Here is a 19,909-nt window from a genome sequence, read left to right as displayed (position 1 = left end):
AGATACGGGTACAGTAATGTAAACAATTTGCAACTACATTGAGAGAATCAGACACAATTTACAATAACTCAACGGTTAGTTAATTCTTAATTTGCTAACATATAGGCTTATAAGGATCTAGTTACAAATCACAAATCTTTCTCATACAATGCTGGGGTTAACGCAAATGAAATTTAATATTGTACCCCGGGATTCTCGGAATAACTTCGGATTAACTGCTTGATCCCTGAATTTAACTTACCCGAACAGGTACTAGTCCCACGCAGCTTCCGGAGTTTCTTTTTTGGAATAATAAATAATTATTTTTAGTATACAATGGTGCGTTTAGTCATATGTACATATGCCTCTAAAAGTTATTTTTTGTTGGAATATTTTCTAGCTTGCCGCAAATTTCTCTTTTGGTGAAAAAATAATCTTTGTTCGGATTTGAACATTCTACTTAAGCCGCGGCAGGCTATAACAGTTTTTACACAATCAATACACACATATGTCATTTCTATTTAAAACTAAAAAATCAAATCTAAAATCTATAAATAGTCTATTTGTTTCTATCCCTTGGCTTACGTAGAAAAGTCAACAACGACCGGTCTATGGCTACTAAATCTATATTTTCCATCCTTGTTATCCATTACTTCGTATCGTGTAGTAGAAAGTTTAGAAGCTGACGGGTTCATGAAAACAAAATCAGACGTTTTTCCTTCATAACCCGAAAAACCAGAAACGGTGGAGAAGGGTATAATCTGCTCTTTCGCAACCTTGGAGGAATCAAAAAAATAACGTGAAAGAATCCTATAGGGAATATTCTCTTCACCAGAGTTGAGGTCACCACTCACAATTACTGGTAAAATTCTATGAATTTCGTCTTGTTCCCTAATATAATCCACAATATCTATACACCAAAAGTTTCTTAATATCACCTCTTTGTCGTCAAGTTGCGTATTAACTACGTTGACAGCATGGCCCGATTCTTTGTGGACAAGTGTGGCTACTACGAATATCCTCTTCTCTGTACCTCCGTAGACCGAAGGCACATCCGGAGTAAAACTCATCCATTTTTGAATTCCTCTGTCTAACTTCCACCTTTTTTCATCGTAGAATATTGGATTAAATTGACCGGCCTCTACACCATCGTCTGCCCCAGCCCCAAAATAGGTCCAAGATGAACCTCCATTTTTATTAAGACCATCTTCAATATCTTTAACTTGGGTTACAAGGGCTTCTTGTAGTGTGATAATTGTTGCATATTCCAGAGAGCTTGCTAGGATGGCTTCAATAGTCGCATTCTTACGTTCAGACCAGACTCTTTGACCATAATCGTAGTTTTTATCTGCCTTTATATTAAGGTCAAAAATCCTAAACTTGAACGAACCCTCTCCTCTCTTTGATTTCTGGGGATATAAGTAAGCGGCATTCAGTAGATTGAAAAGCCAACTAATGAAATAAAGTGTTAAATAAATGTTCCTGTACATTTGAATATTATATGCTTGTTGTTTTTTGTATGTGTATTGATGAACAGAATAAACTACCCATCTACTTTATCGAGAATATCCGAACTCTTTATTTATATTTTGACCTAAAGATTGAATTATTTTTTTATGCAACATCTGAAAAAAATATTGTTAGAGTTAAAAATAGTGCTTTGATGACGATTGTGGAAGCAACTGAATCCGCAAAGGAAATTTTTATTATAGAATACCCGGTCGGATGCCAAATTTCAATGATACAACTTAAATTGTTTGATCTGGTACCAGTGATTGTCCTTCGGAAAAATCTCCAAACCGATTATTTTTGGTTTTAGGTTGTAAGTATTTATCACATACCTCCATGCAAAAATGCCTATAAAGTACAAAACGGGAACCAATCAGCATAGACGGAAAAGTATAAGTTCCCTAGGGGTTAGTAGAAAACACTTCATATCTTAGATAAATGACGCTCCTGAAACAATAGTCAGGTAGTTTCAGGTTGATTGCATATTCAAACTTTTCTTAGCGGAAATTCGGAGCATTTTTTAAGCAGATTTAATTCTGCTTACCGAAAAAATATTGGGGTTAAAAAATAAATACTGAAGATGACGCAACATTTCCGGTTTTTCCAACGTCGGACAAGCGGGAAAGACCCTGCAAGTCTAATTCTAAAAAACCAATGATCCTTCAAAAGAGGACTTGACATGAATTGATATTAAGCTATCATTCTTCCAGTATCAATATACTACTAGAAAGAGATACTTGTAGGAATATTTATGAATATTTTGCTTGCAATTCTCCCATTAACGCAAAAGCTCAAAACCAATTTCTTATCAGAATTATCCGAAATATCAGTATCACTTCGGATTAACAGTACATCCTCGGAAAATCTTTTGTTTCGGAAAAGGGCTTTTACGTCGTTTCTTTTTTGGAATAATAAATTATTATTTGACATAAATAGAAATCATCAACACATGCTTCTAATAATAAGCTTGATATATTTTTAATCAACCCCATATTTTTTAGTCTAACTTTATCTAACATGTTTCAAACCTCTTTTAAAACAAATTGTGAAGATATACAACAAACTGCAAGTGACTATCAAATAGGGCAAATCCCAGTGAGATAATTCAACCCAGAACTTATAAAGAAACTTTCAGTTTGCTTCCAAGACAATCGAAAGTTTCCACCTCATTCTATTCCAGCATTGTATTCTATAATTAAATATTCTGTGAGGATGAGCAATGGGTCATGAAAAAAATATTTTTATTTTTTTTGTGCCATATTTTGTAAGGCATTTAGCGACGTCTTAAGCTAGCATCAAAAAAAAAAAAAAATACCTTAGTATGACCATTCCCATAGTCCCGTGCTTTACAAACATAAATGACGTGGATGACTTGTCAGATCTACCGTAATATAAATAGAGTCCAAACTCTCTCTTTTAAATGACGTATGTTGGTTCTATTCATCATTACAACAACAGACAAACAAACAACATACAAATGTATAGAAACACTTTTATCAAACTTTTTTTCGTTTTCTTCCTTTGTGGAATCCTGAGAGCCACTGCCTTATATCACAAAAGAGAAGCGCCGACGGATAAGGAACAGGACGAACCAGAAATCATTCTTTTCAGTGGAAACATTGGAGTTAGGGACAAAGACTCCTGGTTCCGAGGTAAGGATGTTCCCATTGCTGCGATGCATTCACATTCATTGAAGAAGAATACATTCTTCGCTCTTCAAGGAGCTCTGGCTGATCAAGTCAAAGATATTGAGGCTGGTCTTAATGGAGATAACGAGACTTCTCCTTGGACTTCTAATGGTGCTGAATGTGAAGTAGGTGGTGTTCCAATTATTTACGATTCGAGTGATTGGGGATTTATAAATGGTCCTGAACTGCTATTCCGTTGTCAGGGACCGTACATCAAGCCAATCACCCCAAAGACTAGAGTAACTCTCTCAGCAGGTTTATTTATCCACAAAACTGGTGGGTCAGGAATAAATATAGTTAATGCCCATTTCGATTGCAAATCTGAAGAAGAGCTACAACTGGCTACCAAATTTCTTGTGGAAAAAATCAATCCTTGGAGAAGTGCAAATGGATATCCAATAATCGTGACTAGTAATCTCGATTATTCTACTATTGGGGGTTCCTACGAAATCCTTGCCAACATGAGGACTGATGGCAGCATTGAGACTGGTGGCAGTATTAGCAACGATGGCAGCATTAATAGTGGTGGCAACATTGGGCCCGGTGGCAGCATTGATGGTACCACTGGTGGCAGTATTAGCACTGATGGCAGCATTAATAGTGGTGGCAACATTGGGCCCGGTGGCAGCATTGATGGTACCACTGGTGGCAGTATTAGCACTGATGGCAGCATTAATAGTGGTGGCAACATTGGGCCCGGTGGCAGCATTGATGGCAGCACTGGTGGAAGTATTAGCACTGATGGCAGCATTAATAGTGGTGGCAACATTGGGCCGGAAGGTGGCGGTATTAGCACCGATGGCAGCATTGGGACTGGAAATATCGTTTTTGCAGATGGAGACGGTATTGCTGTTTCTGGATATGAATCAATGGATACTACGCTGCATGACAATATTTTGTCTAGTGAATATAAACCTTCCATAGTTACCCTAAAACGTTACAAAAGTAAAAAGTCAACCAATTAAGGATTAATGTCTAGCACACTATTTTTATTTCGCTTTTTAAATATATAGACTGTTTATAGAAAATCCTTCAATTTGATTTTTCTTAGATGTTCTTAATTTTTAATATTGTACTTTGAATGGGTTTTGTAGCGTTTACAAATAAGGAGACAAAGTCTTCTAGGTAATAATACGTGTATTTATTTGAGCTACTATAGAGGATAACTGAAGAATAAAGTATATTTATATAAAAGGTTTTCAGATGTAAAGCTTCGCTGTAAAATACGTTGGAAATCGTTTCCTGAATGGAAATACAAGGACAAAGCACGTGACCCATCCTTTATAGTTTCGAAAAAGAGGTTTTGGAACCTTGCAACCAAGCAGAAAAGAAAGCCAGCAAATTTATTTAAGACATCTCAAGGCAGGAATATCCTTAGCTGAAAATACTGGAGGATTAATAAAACATAAATTTGTAGCATTTTCTATAAACAATATTTATATACTTAGAAGCATGCATAAAAATAATGTGATAGTTTTTTTTTTCTTATAACATTAAGGAAAATCTACAAAGTATTTAAAAGCCTATATAGAAAAAACCTAACTAAGAATGAACGTGAGCATAGGCGTAGTTGTTGTGGTGATCCTTTAAATTAATCAGTCTGTTCGAGACAGGTGATTACAAAATGGGATAGGCATTAATCCTTACTTGGTTGGCTTTTTTCACCAGTCTCTTCGAATTTTTATGGTAACTATGGAAGGTTTATCTTCGCTAAACACAATACCGTCATCCAGCTTATTATCGACTGATTCATATGCAGATACCGCAATACCATCTCCAACTGCAAAAACGATATTCCCAGCCGTAATGCTGTTATCAGCCCTAATGCTGCCGTCAGTCCTAATGCTGTTATCAGCCCTAATGCTGCCGTCAGTCCTAATACTGGGAAGAATTTTACTAATAGTAGAATAATCGAGATTTCCAGCTATCATCCATGGAGGGTATGGCTTAAGAGGAGAGACTTTTCCTAGAATATATTTAGTAGCCATTTTTTGTTCTTCTTCAGATTCCGCATCAGCATGGGCATTGACTATAATTATTTCTGACTCATCCATTTTGTTGATAAATAAACCTGTTGAAAAAGCTGCTGCCCAGGGTGGAGGATGTGGTGAACGGAATGTTTGGCTAGTTCCATTTACAAATCCCCATTCACTAGAATTATAAAAAATTGGAACACCAGCATCAGCACCAACATAAGTCCAAGGAGAAGTCTTGTCATCGCCATTAAGGCGGACCAGAATATCTTCAGCTTGATCAGCCAGAGCGCCTTGAAGAGTGAAGAATGTATTCATCCTAATCAGATTTGATTTCATAGCAGCAATGACACCATCCATTCGTTCTAACCATGAGTCTTTGTCGGTAGCTCCTAATTTGCAATTGAAAATATTGATTTCTGATTCGTATTCTTCCTTGTCCATCTCAGCTTCTCTTTTGTTATATAAAGCAGTAGCTCTCAGGATTCCACAAAGGAAAAATACAAACAAAAGTTTGATAAAAGTGTTTCTATACATTTTTAATGTTTTATGTTTGCTGTTGTAATAATAAGTAGAAACAACATACCTCCTTTAAAAGAGAGAAATTGCTTCCTATTTATATTACGTTAGACCTGTCAATCTACGTCATTTTCGTTTGCAAATTACCCGAATATATGACGGGTCATATTATGATATTTTTTGGGTTCTAATTTAAGATATCGCGAATGCCTTACGAAATAATTTGTTGATGACCCATTGATCATGTACTGAAAATATCTAATTATAGAACACGAACCTGGGATAGAATGAGGTTGGAAGTTTTCAATTATCTTGGAAACGAACACGGGCAAAACTTTCGTTATAAGTTCCGAGTTGAATTAACTCACTGCAATTTGCCCAGTTTGTTAGTTATTTGCAGCTGGTTCTATATCTTCACAATTTATTCTAAAAGATGTTTAGAAATTTAGTATTATTTTTTCAAACACGTTAGATAAAGTTAGACTAAAAAATATTGTGGGGTGGTTAAAAAAATATATCGTGTGATGTAATAGAAGAAAGTTTCGATACTTTCGATCTATGACGTGAAAAACAGTAAGGCTAAAACCATACGTCATCTGGAAGAATCTGATGGTATCGGATTAATCTCGTAAATTTGAGTTCAATTAAACGGCTTCACATTACAGTGGAAAATTTTCCGGTTTCATTATCTTTTCTTGAAACAAACAGATTTAGATTTATTGACTGAAGAAAACTACAATATGACAATTAGAAAATAAATTCCTAATGTGGTCATCTCTAATATCAATATCATGTCATTTCGTTTGGTTAATAATAATGGCTGAAGGTACTGCTGTATTTTTAGTTGCAAAAAATTGTCCCTTCGTTTCTTTTTTAAGAAGCAAGAAATTTCTTGGCAACAGACAGGACAATGCCTATTATGTAAAAAGAAAAAAAAAAGAAAGACCAACTAGATAATTTTTATGGTCAAAGACTGGTTTTCTATGTAGTTTTTAAATAATTATATAGCTTTTCCTTAATATTACAAGGAAAAAAAAAGACGTAACTCACAATTCAGGCAAATCGTAGGCGTAATTAAACTTTTAAAACCGACAGCAGTACAAGAGATTTCCATTACAAGCCAGGGCACTTCTAGTCAACTTCTTTGTATTTTCAAAAATCGTCCTTCTTGATAAACACCATTCTTTCATGTCTTCAGAAATACCCGGTCTTGACCAAGAGACCAAGGGAGATCTAACCCGGATGAACCCACTTGGTTTAGATATTCACCTCGAAAAGGAGGACTTGATTTAGCTAATATAGAGCATCAATTTTGAAAGGGAAAAGAGCAAGACGAATTTTCTTGTTATTTGAAGAATATGAAAGTTGATTTGCTGTTTCTTTGAGGGAAGGATAAAATGCAACAATTTTTATTCTGACACGCGGGTCCTAACAACGTCTTATGGATGCCAATTTCTATGTGTAGCAAAGTTGAAATCTAATCAACGAGATGAAAAAGGTCGAAGACAGAGTCTCAAATCTGTCCCGTTGAACTCACACGTCTTTCAACCAAACGACAAAAGCTATTCACAAGCGTGCTTCGCAAAGATTAATTCAACCGTTATATTAGACCTTGCGCGTCTTAGAATTTCAAGTCCCAAGGAGATTTTCATTTGTGTTTAGTCAAAATAAAACCATTAACCATATCCCTACTACAAATTCAGGGAAAACCCATTCTAGAATAAGGGTTCGACTTTGCAACACAACTGCAAAAGGACCTGCAAACTGTCTGAAATCCCTTGACGAGAGCCTTTGAAATTAAGGATTCACAGACATTGAAAAAACTTCAATGAAATTCAATGAAATCCGAATACAAGATCCTAATACTATAGATGAAATTTGGCAATTTAACCCGGGGAGGGGGGCTAAAAATAACAGAAGAAACATAATCAACCACAAAACATAATAAAACTGTATTCTATGTTTAGAACCAAATAACAAGAGAAGAACTAGAAACATGTCTATTATTTCGAATCGATCAACAAATCAGGCCCGCAGTTGGTCTTCCTGATGAAACATAGATTGGAAGTATCTAGTGCATACAGCTCCAACCAAATCCTTCCTAAATAATTACTACCAAATTAGTCACAACTTAAAATCGGATACATCGATTGTATCACGAGACGCTGAGTAAAACCAACAAGGACGAACGGTCCAACAGGCCAAAGAATAACAATTCTGATTGGATATTATCTTTCAGTTTTACGGTATATCAATTAATCAAAACCAAAATGAAATCACACAAAGGTGTGAATGAATTTAGGAGAAATAATGACTTATCGAGAAAAAGATAAACTACACACTGTAGGTGTAAGGTTTCAAAAAAGTGCTATTAGCCGGGTTGGCTTTTTCAAGGAGTCTGATGATCCGGGTGGGCTGCTTTATTCCATCAGTCTAGATATGGCTTTTTCTCTTTTAATAATAAAGTTTGAAAATTTTTTTTTGTAAAAAAGACCCGACAAGCATAGGATTTAATGCTTGAAAAACATTCTAATGAGACTTTTCTAACAGATGTATTTGTATTAAACAGAGCGCGAAGACAAATATAAGATTACTTAGATGATCGAAAATTAATTAATTTGACTTAAGGTAACCAGTTATGACAAATACTTAACAAAGAGAAGGTTTTCTACGGTCGGAGAAAGTTTCAGCTTTTTTTTTGTTCTCGGTTCTTGTTTCAACAAACGGCTGCAAAATAAAGGCGCGGTCTCATGATCTTTTTTGTGCGCAATTTCAAAGGTTAGTGACGTGCGAAACAATACGCGATTTTTGCGAATGAAGCGAGATGAAGTCTATTTCAAAGGATACTCGCTCAAACCAGGCTGAGCAATGGCAAACATATGAGAAACTCTGAAATTTAAAGTTTTCTGCAAAGCGCGAAATCGATTCAAAGCCCAAAAACCAAAACCCTAAATATTTCAACAAACGAAATTGCAACAATGCGTCATACCTTAAATTCTATAGGGGGCTGGGTTATTCTCAATGATTTCCGATATCATCAGATGCTGCGTCGAGAATCTATTACTTTAATCGACAAGTACTAGCGTGACTAGTCTCTCGCGGCTTCATTAATAAAAAAATGCCCTTTCTGAATCTATTTATAGAAACTTGAGTCATGTGACTGTTCGTAAATCTGCGTCTTCTCCGCGGTTAAGAAAAAAAACAAATCATTCTATAAAAAAATTATACGATATTGTCTAGAACAATCTACAAAAATACGAGATCTGAGATGTATGTCATACGTCAATCTGATGTCATATCTTAAATTAAAAGTAATATCGATTCGAATAATTGCTCGTACTATGCTTTAGCAATAATGATCGTTTGAGTGGATGAAAGAGAAAGCCTAATTTCGACGAATTCTCAAAATAAACCAAAAACAACAACAACAATGACAAAAATAGAAATCAATAAGCCTGAAGGCTTTTTCTTCTTGTTAAACTTTTTTTATATCTTGTGACTTAGTGGGTAATGAAGCGAATAGGGAGACGGGTTGGGTAACTGTAACCGTTTGCAAAATAGACATACATCTTAAAGTGTACAAGTAAGCTAAGCCTTGCTCAATGAGAAAAAAGGGAGTGAAATTCAATCTATAATGTACATTTATAGTTTAACTTTTGATATACTACAAAGTAAACTTGAAATATGGAATGAGACAATTAACGCGTGTAGATATAGATAGAGAATGGTAGTAGGTTTGTATAATTAATTAATAATAAATATAAAATATAAACAGGTAAAAATTGTAATAGCTATTAATAATAAAAAAAATATTAAATATTAAAAATAAACTTTTGAGCGATTTTTATTTGAACAGATGAAAAAAAAAAAAAAAAAAAAATAGCAAGAGAAACGTGGCTGCAAAATTGATTATTTTTTAATCTTCTTCCTAATTGGGAATCTGATTTCATTGTTTCAGGAGTTAGAGGGGGGACTTCCCATGTGTATATGCACATTGTCTTATTTTATTTTATTATATGGACACTTGCAACTTTTGATCATGATTATTTATATAAAGATATAAAGAACCCTCTCTATCCCCCCATTTAAATGAACCCACGTTGACTAAAAAAAATTTATAAATTTATATACCAAAATCTTATTTTGTTATGATCTCAAAATAAAACAAACAATTCTTATAAATATAAAGACACATCAATTAAACTTACAAAACTCTTTTCTACAACAACTACAAAATACCCAATACATATAGATATATATACACACATACACACAGCACAATGAGATCATCATTAATACTATTAACTACAACATTTATATCACAAGTATTAACATTAAATATAGTTTTAACAACCACAGATAATTGGGTTGCAAAGAATATACGAATGTTGTATTCTCATTTAAAACATCATAATCATAATGTAATATTAGTAGCACCATTATATCAAACTATTGAGGATGATGATGCTATTACCGATGACCCCTCCGCCATTGAAGATGGAGGAGAATATGGTCATTTATTACCTGTTCATCAAACATATTTTAAAAATATTAAATTATTAAATCTGAGAAAAGCTAAACATGTAATTCCAAGACAAGATATATTTATTCCAGTGAAAACATCACAATTTGGTCAAGATCCTTTAGAAAAGGATGCTTGGTATATAAATTCATCTCCAATGGATTCTTTAACTATTGGAATGGATATTTTATTACCTAAATATTATCCTGATTTTAAACCTGATTTAATAATTGTTGGTCCAAATGAAGGATTAGAATCTTTAGCTACAGTTGGTAATATGATTGAATCAAGTATTGATAATTATGGCATACCTGTTATTGGTATATCTACTCAAGATAGTCATGCAGTTTATTATCATGATGAAAAATATTTTCAAATAAATCCATCCAATACTCAACATTTATTAAAACATAATATATTTGGTAAAAATATTAAATTTATAAATAAACAAGTTGATTCTTTAATTGATAATATAACTCAAATGAAGAAGACTAACAATAGTGCTGCTATTGGTTTAAATGTTATGATTCCATCTATAAACCATGCTGAATCCCATTGTATGACTTCAAAGCATAGTCAATTGGAATATCAACAAGTTGTATTACCAAATTTTAATAAAATTCCTACAAAGAAATTTGAAATTGATGATACACTTCATATCAGTACCGTATCTAAAAATATTTCTAAAAGAGATACTAAACAAGAAGATGGTCCTACTGTTGTTGTTGAAGAAAATGATGTGGAACATAAATCTACTTTTGTAGATGTTTCAAGTTATTATTATCAATTTATAGTTTCACTTCCTGAAGAAAAACATTTTGAAGAAGGTCCAGGTCATTATTTAAGAAGAAAACAAACTATTGTTGAACAAGTTTTGGGTAGTTGTCATATTGCCGTAAGTATTGTACAAAAGGAATCCACTGAAATTAAGGGAGATGTTGTTGATTTAAACGATGTGTTGAAGTTTGATTAGATTTTTTAATCAGAAATAAGCTCTTTCAGAAATGAAAGGGTAGTTGATTTTATATCCAGTGTTGGTAGTTTATGTATGTGTTGATGTTATTTTGGTTTGTGGGTTTTCTTTGCTTTGTTTTCTTTGTTTATATTATGATTATTCGTTTTCACTTCTTCTTGCTTATTAACATTATTACAATTGTTAATTTACGTTTGCTTTAATAGAATTTGCTTTTATATATATACAATGTGTACATAAATTAATAATACTACTAATTGATATCTTATGCTTATAACTTTACATCTGTACTAAGAGAGAGAGAGAGACTTTTTGCATGAATATGCATATCTTTGCATAGACACAATTCTTGCAACCATTTTTATTACGATTTGGAAGATACCTAAAAGAGTAATCAAAGTTATTATACATTGTATAAATGAAGCATATCTATAATGTGTGCAATAGACTAATTATGTTTCTCCGTTTTGTTACTGCTGGGATCATATTTTTCGTTTGTTATGCATCCTCAGGATCGACTGTATTCTTTTCATTTTCAAGCTCCATATTATTCATAATCATGTTACTATCTACACTACTAAAATGGATTGTATGGGTATCCTTACAATATTTACCCCCTAGGGATACTTGCGACGCGAGGATCTCGGCAGCGGTTGAACATTGTGTGGCTTTGAGGAGTATCCCCACCACTTTGTTGTAAGTTACACTAAATGAATTCCAACCTCGGAGAAAAAAAGCCGGTCTCACGTGATAATGCAACATTCTTATCAGCAGCAATAAAAATTCAATCATTCAATTACATTCAAAAACACTTCTTTCCAACCAAAACTTTCCACACTTTATTTCAGTTTCTTTTTCTATCAAATGACATTCCAATGGGAGACACTACATCCATCCATTCATCAATCTTCGGCAAAACACCTAAAGAAAAACTTGGTACTTTATCATGTATATCCCTAATTGTCAATAAAATCATCGGGACAGGTATATTTCTGAACCCATCTCCAATCTTCCAATACACCAACGGGAATGTCGGTCTATTCCTTTCATTATTCCTTTTGGGTGGGATTATTATATTTTGTGGATTATTAATCTATTTAGAATTCGCCCTCAATCTTCCATTTAAAAATGGTGGAGAATTGAATTATTTACTACGAGTATTTAAATTCCCCAAAGGATTAATGGGATGTGTTTATTCGTTTCTGATTGTGTTGTTGGGATTTTCGTCGGGGAATAGTTATGCATTTGGGAAATATATGATGTATGCCTACACTGGTAGACATGATGGGGATTCGATTGATGATAGATTGGTGAAATTGATTGGGGTGGGGTGTATTTCATTTTGTATCTTTTTACATATACGATATCCTAATCAGGGGACTCGGTTGTTTAATTTTTTAGGGGTGTTTAAGATATTGATATTGGTATTGATTATTGGGATTGGTGGGTTGGTTGCCATTGGTGGGTTGAAGGGTGTGGCCAAGACGGATAATTTCACCGATGTGTGGAAGTTTCATGAGGATATGAAACCAAATAGTTATTCAATTTCGGTGGCGTTGTTGGAAGTTATATATTCATTCAAAGGATGGGAAAATGTTAATTATGTTTTAAATGAAGTGGATAATCCTTATCATATCCTAACCATTGCTGCTCCATTAGCGGTTCTTCTAACTACTTCATTATATTTTTTGGTCCTTATCGCATATCTTATAGTCATACCAAAGGAAGAAATCTTATCAAGTGGAGTCCTAATCGCCGGGATATTTTTCAATAAAGTCTTTGGAGAAAGTATTACAAGTCGATTATTACCAATATTAATTTCATTTTCAAATCTAGGTAATGTATTGGTAGTTTCATATGCTCATAGTGTAGTTAATCAAGAATTGGCATATAATAATTATATCCCATTTTCATCCTATTTCCAAAACCTAAATCATGCATTATTATTACATTGGATAATCACCGTGTTGATATTGGTCCTCCCGCCATCAACTGAGATTTATGAATTTATTGTTAATTTATATATTTATCCTGGAACTTGGATTAATATTTTGTTAACCCTTGGATTAATCTATCTTAAATTAAACAAACGAAAAGAAGAATGGGGGGAATTTAATCCAATTGATCATTCGAAATCATTATTGGAGGATTTGGAAGAGGATTCAGATATAAATTCTATTGAATCATATATGGGTGATGAAGAAGTGAGAGAATATACTCCTAGAAGGAGACATTCTGAACATGATCATTTATTAAGAGTAAGTACTGCAGATTTATCGGAAGCAACTATACCTAAGAAGGTAATTTCTGTACCATTTATTGGAGTGGCGATCTTTTTGATTGCAAATATCTTTTTGGCATTATTTCCATTTGTACCTCCACCAAATTATAAATCATTAGATATTCCATATTGGATGTTCCCAGTTATAGGAACTGGAGTATTGATATTAGGAGCCGTATTTTATTTCATAAGACCTTTGATTTATGAAGATTCAGAAATTAGATACGAAGATGATTATAAATATTTATAAAGGGTATGTACTAATAATAATAATAATATAAATAAGTAATTATATAGTTTATGCATTTTTTTTTGGTAAGTGTAATTATGTAATCATGAAGATAGAAGAATCAACTTCTTTTTCTTTTTCTTCTTTCCTTGTTGTTGTTGTCTGTTCATTTCCTCTTTTGCCTTTCGTATCATCTCTTCAGCATCCCAATCATCCTCATCATCAATATCTTCTTCTGGGGTTTGGGGTGCATCTCCTTTTGGTATCTTTGTACCCCATACTGTTGTCTGATACTCAATTTCCGAATCAGTAATTGCCGAACCACCCGTTCCATCACCGGCACTGGATTCACCTCGTTCTAAACTAGGCAATAAATCTCGATTATCTATAATCGAAAGTCCCCCAACTCCTCCGGTGACATATCCCGTATAATCATCCATATGATCCTCCAATCCATTCTCTCGATTATAAAAATTCCGAGTCTTAATTTCTTCTTGATCCATCGCCCGCTTCTTATCCCTTTCTTCTTTCTTAAATTTCTTTAAAGATTTTTGAGTCCGTTTGATTAAATCAACTTTATATGTCTCCCAAGATTCTTGATTAATATATTCATTTTTATTCCAATTACATTCCAAAAATCCAATTTGAGTACCCAAAGGTAAATGACTTAAATATTTATATTTACTTGAACAAGTTTCGGAATTTAATTCTTCATATCTGATATTTTCAATCTTGGCTATGATTGTTGAAGGAAGGTTTTCATAGGATGCATAGGTTGTCTTGAGTAGTTTCATGTCAAGTGGAGCTAGGACATAGATACAATTGGCGTTAAAACCGGTTTGGTAGAAATAGAAAGTACCTGAATGATGATGGATCTTAGAGTCTTCCTCTTGTGAATGGGACGGGGTGGAAGGTATTGGGGCTGATAATTTTGCCATCCAATGATCAATTTCATCATCGATATGATCGATTGCCTTTTTCAAAAGAATAGGATTATCATCTCCATACATTAATTTCTCTTCTTCATAAGCTTTTTGAATGTCAAGTTTTTCTTGTTGATACATATTTAATAAATATTGTGAATCACCTTTAAAAATTCGAGAATATTGCATTAATTCATGACTCATAATATCAGGGAAATCATCAGTACTAAATTCTTGAGATAATGCACGAGGGATTGCCAATATTTTATTTTGTTGTCTATTCATTAATGTTAATATAACATCATTATTAACTTTGGGGGTTTCAAATCGTTCATCAATATGAGTATTTATTAATACTGGTTTTAATTCTTTCTTTCGAATAACACAAGAACATAATGGACAATCACGATATTTTTCAATAATTGCCGAAGATTCTGTTTTTTTAGCCTTGGGAACTTCACTTTCTAATAATGACAAAACACATTTTAAACAAATTATATGACCACATGAAGTAATCATCCGGGGAGCAATTGGATCATCAGCTAAACAAATAGGACAAGCATTTCCCTTGGGAACAATTATACGAATGATATCTTCAATATCTACTGGAATATTTGGATCTAATTGTTGAATACGATATTGTTTTCTATTATCAATTACAAATTTATAATTTACATTTATAAATTTCATTCCAGTTAATTGAATTTTTGGAGGTTGATAAAATTTGTTATTGTAATTATTTCTAGTTCCACTGCCACGTCTTTTTGATTTATTAGATTGGTATTCTTCCAGATCTTTATAAGATTGGAAATCCAATAAATGATTAATTGAAATTTGATTCTTACGTGAATTACCACCATTTGGTCTTTTAACAACGGATTGCTGTTTTAATTGAGTTTCAATTTGTAAGTTAATATCATTACGAGGAGGATATTTAGATTTATGATGTCTTGATCTTCTCTGTTGTTTAATTTGTTTACCTTGCTGGTTTTGTTGTTGTTGTTGTTGAGATGAGGAGGATGATGATCCCACGTTGTTATTATTATACGACAGCAGATTAGAATCGTCTTTAGCCATTGTAGTCGTAGGTGTAGTGGGATTAGATGTAGGTGTATGAGTGCTTATCATTTATATATATGTGTCTATTAATAATGTTATACAAGTAGATTTGTATCAGCTTATATTCATATTAGGATGTTCAATATCACACTCTTTGACAAAGGGTGTTCAAAGTCTTGTTTCAATGAGTGATGGATAAAGAACTTATTGAATGTGCAAATAATAAGTGTGTGTGGTTAACCTCTTCTTCTTCTTTCTTTCTTCCTCTTTCTTCTTCTTTCTCTCTTATTTCTTTAGAGAGAGACAGACAAAGAGAGACAGTAAAAGGGTCTGTACTTAAATAAGTGGTTGTTAGAAAAGTTGTGATAAAAAATCGAAAGAGAAAAAAGGAAACCCTTAACCTGTAAATATAACTAGATTTTACACTTTTACATGTTTTTAATATATTTGCATGTTAAGTTATTAAACTGTAAACTTGCCATAATTTTTCAAAAACCTCCAACTCATAGGTTTTTACAACCATAAACAGATACTACTTCCCAATCTATTAACCAATTCCATTAGACACACACAAACAACAAAAGAGAAACACGCAATGTCACAGAATAAGAAAGTCAACTTAAAGTATGTATTCCATATTAATCAATCGTAGTAACAATATTCCATACTAACAAACCTGCTATAGTTCCGTTCATGATTTACGTCAACATACTGATGAACAATTAGGATATATAATGAGTCAATTTGATTATAAAGAATCATTTGGGTTAATTGATCTTAAGTTAGGATTAGGATTAGCTACTGTAATAATTGCTGGTGGTTTATTTGGAATTGAAAAGGTTTATAAATTGAAATTATTTGAAATGTATTCAATTACCGTGATTGGGGTGGTATTATATGGTTTAATTAATATTATATTGACATTGGTTAATTATAAATATAAGAATGTTAAATATATTGGTTATAAGAAGAATAAAGACAAAGTGACTATTACTACTTGGTCTACCAAGTATGATCCAATTTATAATATTTCAATTACTTTTAATGATATTACAACCGTAACTAATGAATATCAATTTAAAGAGTTTTATGATCAATTAGGTTATTTCAATTCAAATGCCTTCATGAAATTAATTGAACAAGATTTACAAAAAAAGAGTCAATAAAAGTCCATACTATTGTCTATAGAAGATGTACACTGTCAATAGAATATTTCAACTATCTTTAATCTTTTCATCCATTTCAGATATCCTTCTACAAAATTCTTGTAAATTTGTAGGGAAAGTTCTAACCATTGGTAAGAAATTGGCGTAAAATGGTTGACATAAAGTTCCACTATATCCAATATCAATATATTCAACAATTTGATTTGCTAATTTAATATGATTAACAATTGGTGCAAAAAATTCTTTTGAAGGTATAACATCTTTAAACATCCCAGTATCTAATTGTCCTGTAGTTACCAATAATAATCTAATCGTGTTTTGGTATTCTTTTAATTCTTGTACAAATGCTTCATGTAACAGTATTGAAGCTGCTTTAGTTGCTGCATATACTGATAAATTCTTTGGAGCTAATGTCCCCAATATTGACGAAACTGTCACAACGAATAATCTTGCTGTAGGGTCTTGCAATTGAACATATTCAAGATGATTATTAACCACATTTCTAAGGATCCATATTTGTGACATTATATTCACATTAAACATCGATTTAATTCTTGATTCTTTTAGGTTTAATAATGATTTGTTATCTCTTATTCCTGCATTATTAATCAAGATTGAAATATGTCTATGGGTGCTATTTAAATCTTGAATTATTCGTTGTGTTTGATATTGTAATTCATCTTCATTTCCAATATCACATTTGATATAAATTAACTTCTCATCTTCTTTAACCAATGAGGGCGGAGTAACATCAAATACATAAACGGTCACCCTTTTCATAAGTAATGCTTTTACTATTTCTAAACCCAATCCATTTGATCCACCCGTTATTAATGCAATATCTTTATTATTTATATGATTCCAATCTTTTAATGGCAAGTTATAATTAGCACAGAAATGTCCAAGTATAATAATCTTAATAGTAATGAGGAATATATACAATGGTATTAGACTAGTCTTTCTAGCAAGGAATCTATACTCATGTTTTTGTTGTTAGTATACTTCCTTATGGATTGGTTTGTTGGGTGACACATACGCAATTATACATTCTATTAGCATAATAAACTTAGCATTTGAAGCTAATATGTTTAGAATATTATCTATTGATATGAATGTCATTTAATTTAACATTTCTCTTTGTGTTGGATAGCTAATACTGTTATAGCAATAATAAAAACTTAAGAAGAGTAAAGTTGTTTGTATCATCATTTGATCATCATCTCAATTTTGAAAGTACAGTACCTCGAGGAATTGAAAGAAAAAAATATTATAAGCATGTGATAATATTATCTATTAACTATATATCTACAGATGTACATCTCTATCAAAGTCATATCCTCTAGCTATACCACCTCTACCTTCTTCTACCAATGTACCCTCATCACCTTCACCTTCCTCATCGCTTTCATTATTGTTCTCTTGAAAATCACTTCCTAATCCACTCCAGTGTCTATTTTGTAAATGAATAGCAGAAGTAGATATAGTATTCTTAATTGCAACGACATTAGAAAACTTCTCTACCAATTGCTTGGTATTACTATTGCCATCTTCCTCTTCTTCAGTTGCAGATATCATTAAATGATTAATCTGTCTCAATGGTCTAGAAGTACTCACCATTCTTCCGGTAACAGCATCAAACTCCGGCGGAGCGTCCTCATCCTCATCACCTTCATCACCCTCATCCCCTTCCTCCTCTTGAACCTCCTGTAAATTCTCCAATACACTCTTATAATCGACAATCCACTTCCCAGTCCAGGTTAATTCGTCACTCAAGGCCAACACCAACTCATATGGCGTGACAATCGGTCTAAAATACTCATTTGTCTCATCTACAACAATCCCTCCTTGATCACATCCTACAACACACCAAATATCCACACTTTCAAAATTGGCCAATTTTGCTACATTCGGTTTTCCAACCACGAATACATAATGTTTCTTCCCCGCTGATTTCACTTTTTGAGCAATGGATTGGATTAGAGTTTTGGTATGGGTTAGCGAAAGGGTGTTGACTAGGAGTCCGACTGTGCCTGCTGATCGAGCGATATGCATGAACTTGTATCGACGCATGAGGTTCGGATAGGGTCCCTGGGTGGTGGTGTTGGTGGTTGGGTGAAATATTGTGACAGATGAGAAGGTGGTTGTGAGTTGGAGAAGACGTGGTGTGGCTGGTTGGGTAATGTGGAAGAGGTCATATTCTGAGAAGTCGACTTCGTTGTTGTCGATCAGGAATTGACGGTTGAATTTTTGGAGTCCAGTGGAGGTGGTAGTGGTGGATGGAGTATAGCCAATTATGTTGGCTTTTGAGTTTGGGTTGATGTATAGATCTGCAATTACAACATTTGGATATTCATCTTTTAAACAATTATACAAATCATGAAAGATCCAAGTATGTGGAGCATCGGCCATAAGAACAATCTTCCCTTGTTTATCCTCATATCTCGACTTAAATTGTTCCAACAACTTGTCTAGATCAACCTTGGGTTTTCCTAATATATAAACCGCTGGTAATTTGTCAATATCATTCAAACAAGCATCACCGAAATGAACAACCAAATCACTATGGACATGCTCGGCAGCAACTTCATCTACACAACAAGAAGAATATGATGTGTCTGCTAATATCCACAACCTTTGTCCTGATTCTCTGCTACTTTTATTATCACATTGACTCTGATTTCCGCATCCGCATGACTCATTGGATTCAACTGGTGTTGATGATGAAGGGGTTACTTCAAGTCGTAATTCCCGTTGAAGTTCATAGACAATAGTAGCTGAATCAGGAATCAAACTGTCTGGAAACTGAAGGGTTATTCGCTTATATCTAACTTCTCCATCTTCTTGCTTCTGATTTAAGAATTTGATAAGCTCAGTTAGAGAATAATATTCATATATTTTTGATTTTAATTCTTCGGGGTCATCAGGGTTCTGTAATCCGAGATAAGGTCTTTCCTTTTTGGTTGATTTAATTTCATCAAAAGTGATGAAGGTAGATTCATCTTGATATGTTGATAATGAAGGTGCTACTATCTCTTCACTTGTTGCCATGGCGTATCTTCCAGTATTAGTAATATTTATCAATTGATTG

The 19,909-nt window shown here is 33.3% G+C and overlaps 9 protein-coding genes across 9 annotated transcripts; 4 read left to right on the top strand and 5 right to left on the bottom strand. All coding sequences in view use genetic code 12, as the record gives it.

Annotated features, from left to right (window-relative positions):
• Positions 1–560: 560 nt before the first annotated feature.
• Positions 561–1,469, bottom strand: J8A68_001192 (uncharacterized protein; the record flags this gene model as incomplete). Its single annotated transcript, XM_049404819.1, has 1 exon — positions 561–1,469. The coding sequence occupies one exon, from the start codon at positions 1,467–1,469 to the stop codon at positions 561–563; it is 909 nt and encodes a 302-aa protein (XP_049265368.1).
• A 1,496-nt stretch (positions 1,470–2,965) lies between these two features.
• Positions 2,966–4,141, top strand: J8A68_001191 (uncharacterized protein; the record flags this gene model as incomplete). The annotated part of the gene is made up of 1 exon (XM_049404818.1): positions 2,966–4,141. One exon carries the CDS (start codon positions 2,966–2,968, stop codon positions 4,139–4,141), a length of 1,176 nt encoding a protein of 391 aa, XP_049265367.1.
• Positions 4,142–4,837: 696 nt separating this feature from the next.
• On the bottom strand, positions 4,838–5,686 carry J8A68_001190 (uncharacterized protein; the record flags this gene model as incomplete). Its single annotated transcript, XM_049404817.1, has 1 exon — positions 4,838–5,686. The coding sequence occupies one exon, from the start codon at positions 5,684–5,686 to the stop codon at positions 4,838–4,840; it is 849 nt and encodes a 282-aa protein (XP_049265366.1).
• A 4,262-nt stretch (positions 5,687–9,948) lies between these two features.
• Positions 9,949–11,163, top strand: J8A68_001189 (uncharacterized protein; the record flags this gene model as incomplete). Its single annotated transcript, XM_049404816.1, has 1 exon — positions 9,949–11,163. The coding sequence occupies one exon, from the start codon at positions 9,949–9,951 to the stop codon at positions 11,161–11,163; it is 1,215 nt and encodes a 404-aa protein (XP_049265365.1).
• An 875-nt stretch (positions 11,164–12,038) lies between these two features.
• J8A68_001188 (uncharacterized protein) lies at positions 12,039–13,694 on the top strand (the record flags this gene model as incomplete). Its single annotated transcript, XM_049404815.1, has 1 exon — positions 12,039–13,694. One exon carries the CDS (start codon positions 12,039–12,041, stop codon positions 13,692–13,694), a length of 1,656 nt encoding a protein of 551 aa, XP_049265364.1.
• Positions 13,695–13,777: 83 nt separating this feature from the next.
• Positions 13,778–15,673, bottom strand: J8A68_001187 (uncharacterized protein; the record flags this gene model as incomplete). The annotated part of the gene is made up of 1 exon (XM_049404814.1): positions 13,778–15,673. The coding sequence occupies one exon, from the start codon at positions 15,671–15,673 to the stop codon at positions 13,778–13,780; it is 1,896 nt and encodes a 631-aa protein (XP_049265363.1).
• Positions 15,674–16,250: 577 nt separating this feature from the next.
• SPC2 (signal peptidase complex subunit) lies at positions 16,251–16,821 on the top strand (the record flags this gene model as incomplete). Its single annotated transcript, XM_049404812.1, has 2 exons — positions 16,251–16,279; positions 16,341–16,821. The coding sequence occupies 2 exons, from the start codon at positions 16,251–16,253 to the stop codon at positions 16,819–16,821; spliced, it is 510 nt and encodes a 169-aa protein (XP_049265362.1).
• Positions 16,822–16,869: 48 nt separating this feature from the next.
• Positions 16,870–17,940, bottom strand: J8A68_001185 (uncharacterized protein; the record flags this gene model as incomplete). Its single annotated transcript, XM_049404811.1, has 2 exons — positions 16,870–17,794; positions 17,858–17,940. The coding sequence occupies 2 exons, from the start codon at positions 17,938–17,940 to the stop codon at positions 16,870–16,872; spliced, it is 1,008 nt and encodes a 335-aa protein (XP_049265361.1).
• Positions 17,941–18,126: 186 nt separating this feature from the next.
• Positions 18,127–19,869, bottom strand: J8A68_001184 (DPH2; the record flags this gene model as incomplete). The annotated part of the gene is made up of 1 exon (XM_049404810.1): positions 18,127–19,869. One exon carries the CDS (start codon positions 19,867–19,869, stop codon positions 18,127–18,129), a length of 1,743 nt encoding a protein of 580 aa, XP_049265360.1.
• Between the last annotated feature and the right edge of the window lie 40 nt (positions 19,870–19,909).

Source organism: Hemisphaericaspora subhashii (genome assembly GCF_019202705.1).
Source record: "Hemisphaericaspora subhashii strain CBS 10753 chromosome Unknown scaffold1, whole genome shotgun sequence".
NCBI classification, from domain to species: Eukaryota; Fungi; Ascomycota; class Pichiomycetes; order Serinales; family Debaryomycetaceae; genus Hemisphaericaspora; species Hemisphaericaspora subhashii.
The sequence above is the reverse complement of the archived record's forward strand: the minus strand, read 5'-3'. Positions and strand labels throughout refer to the sequence as shown.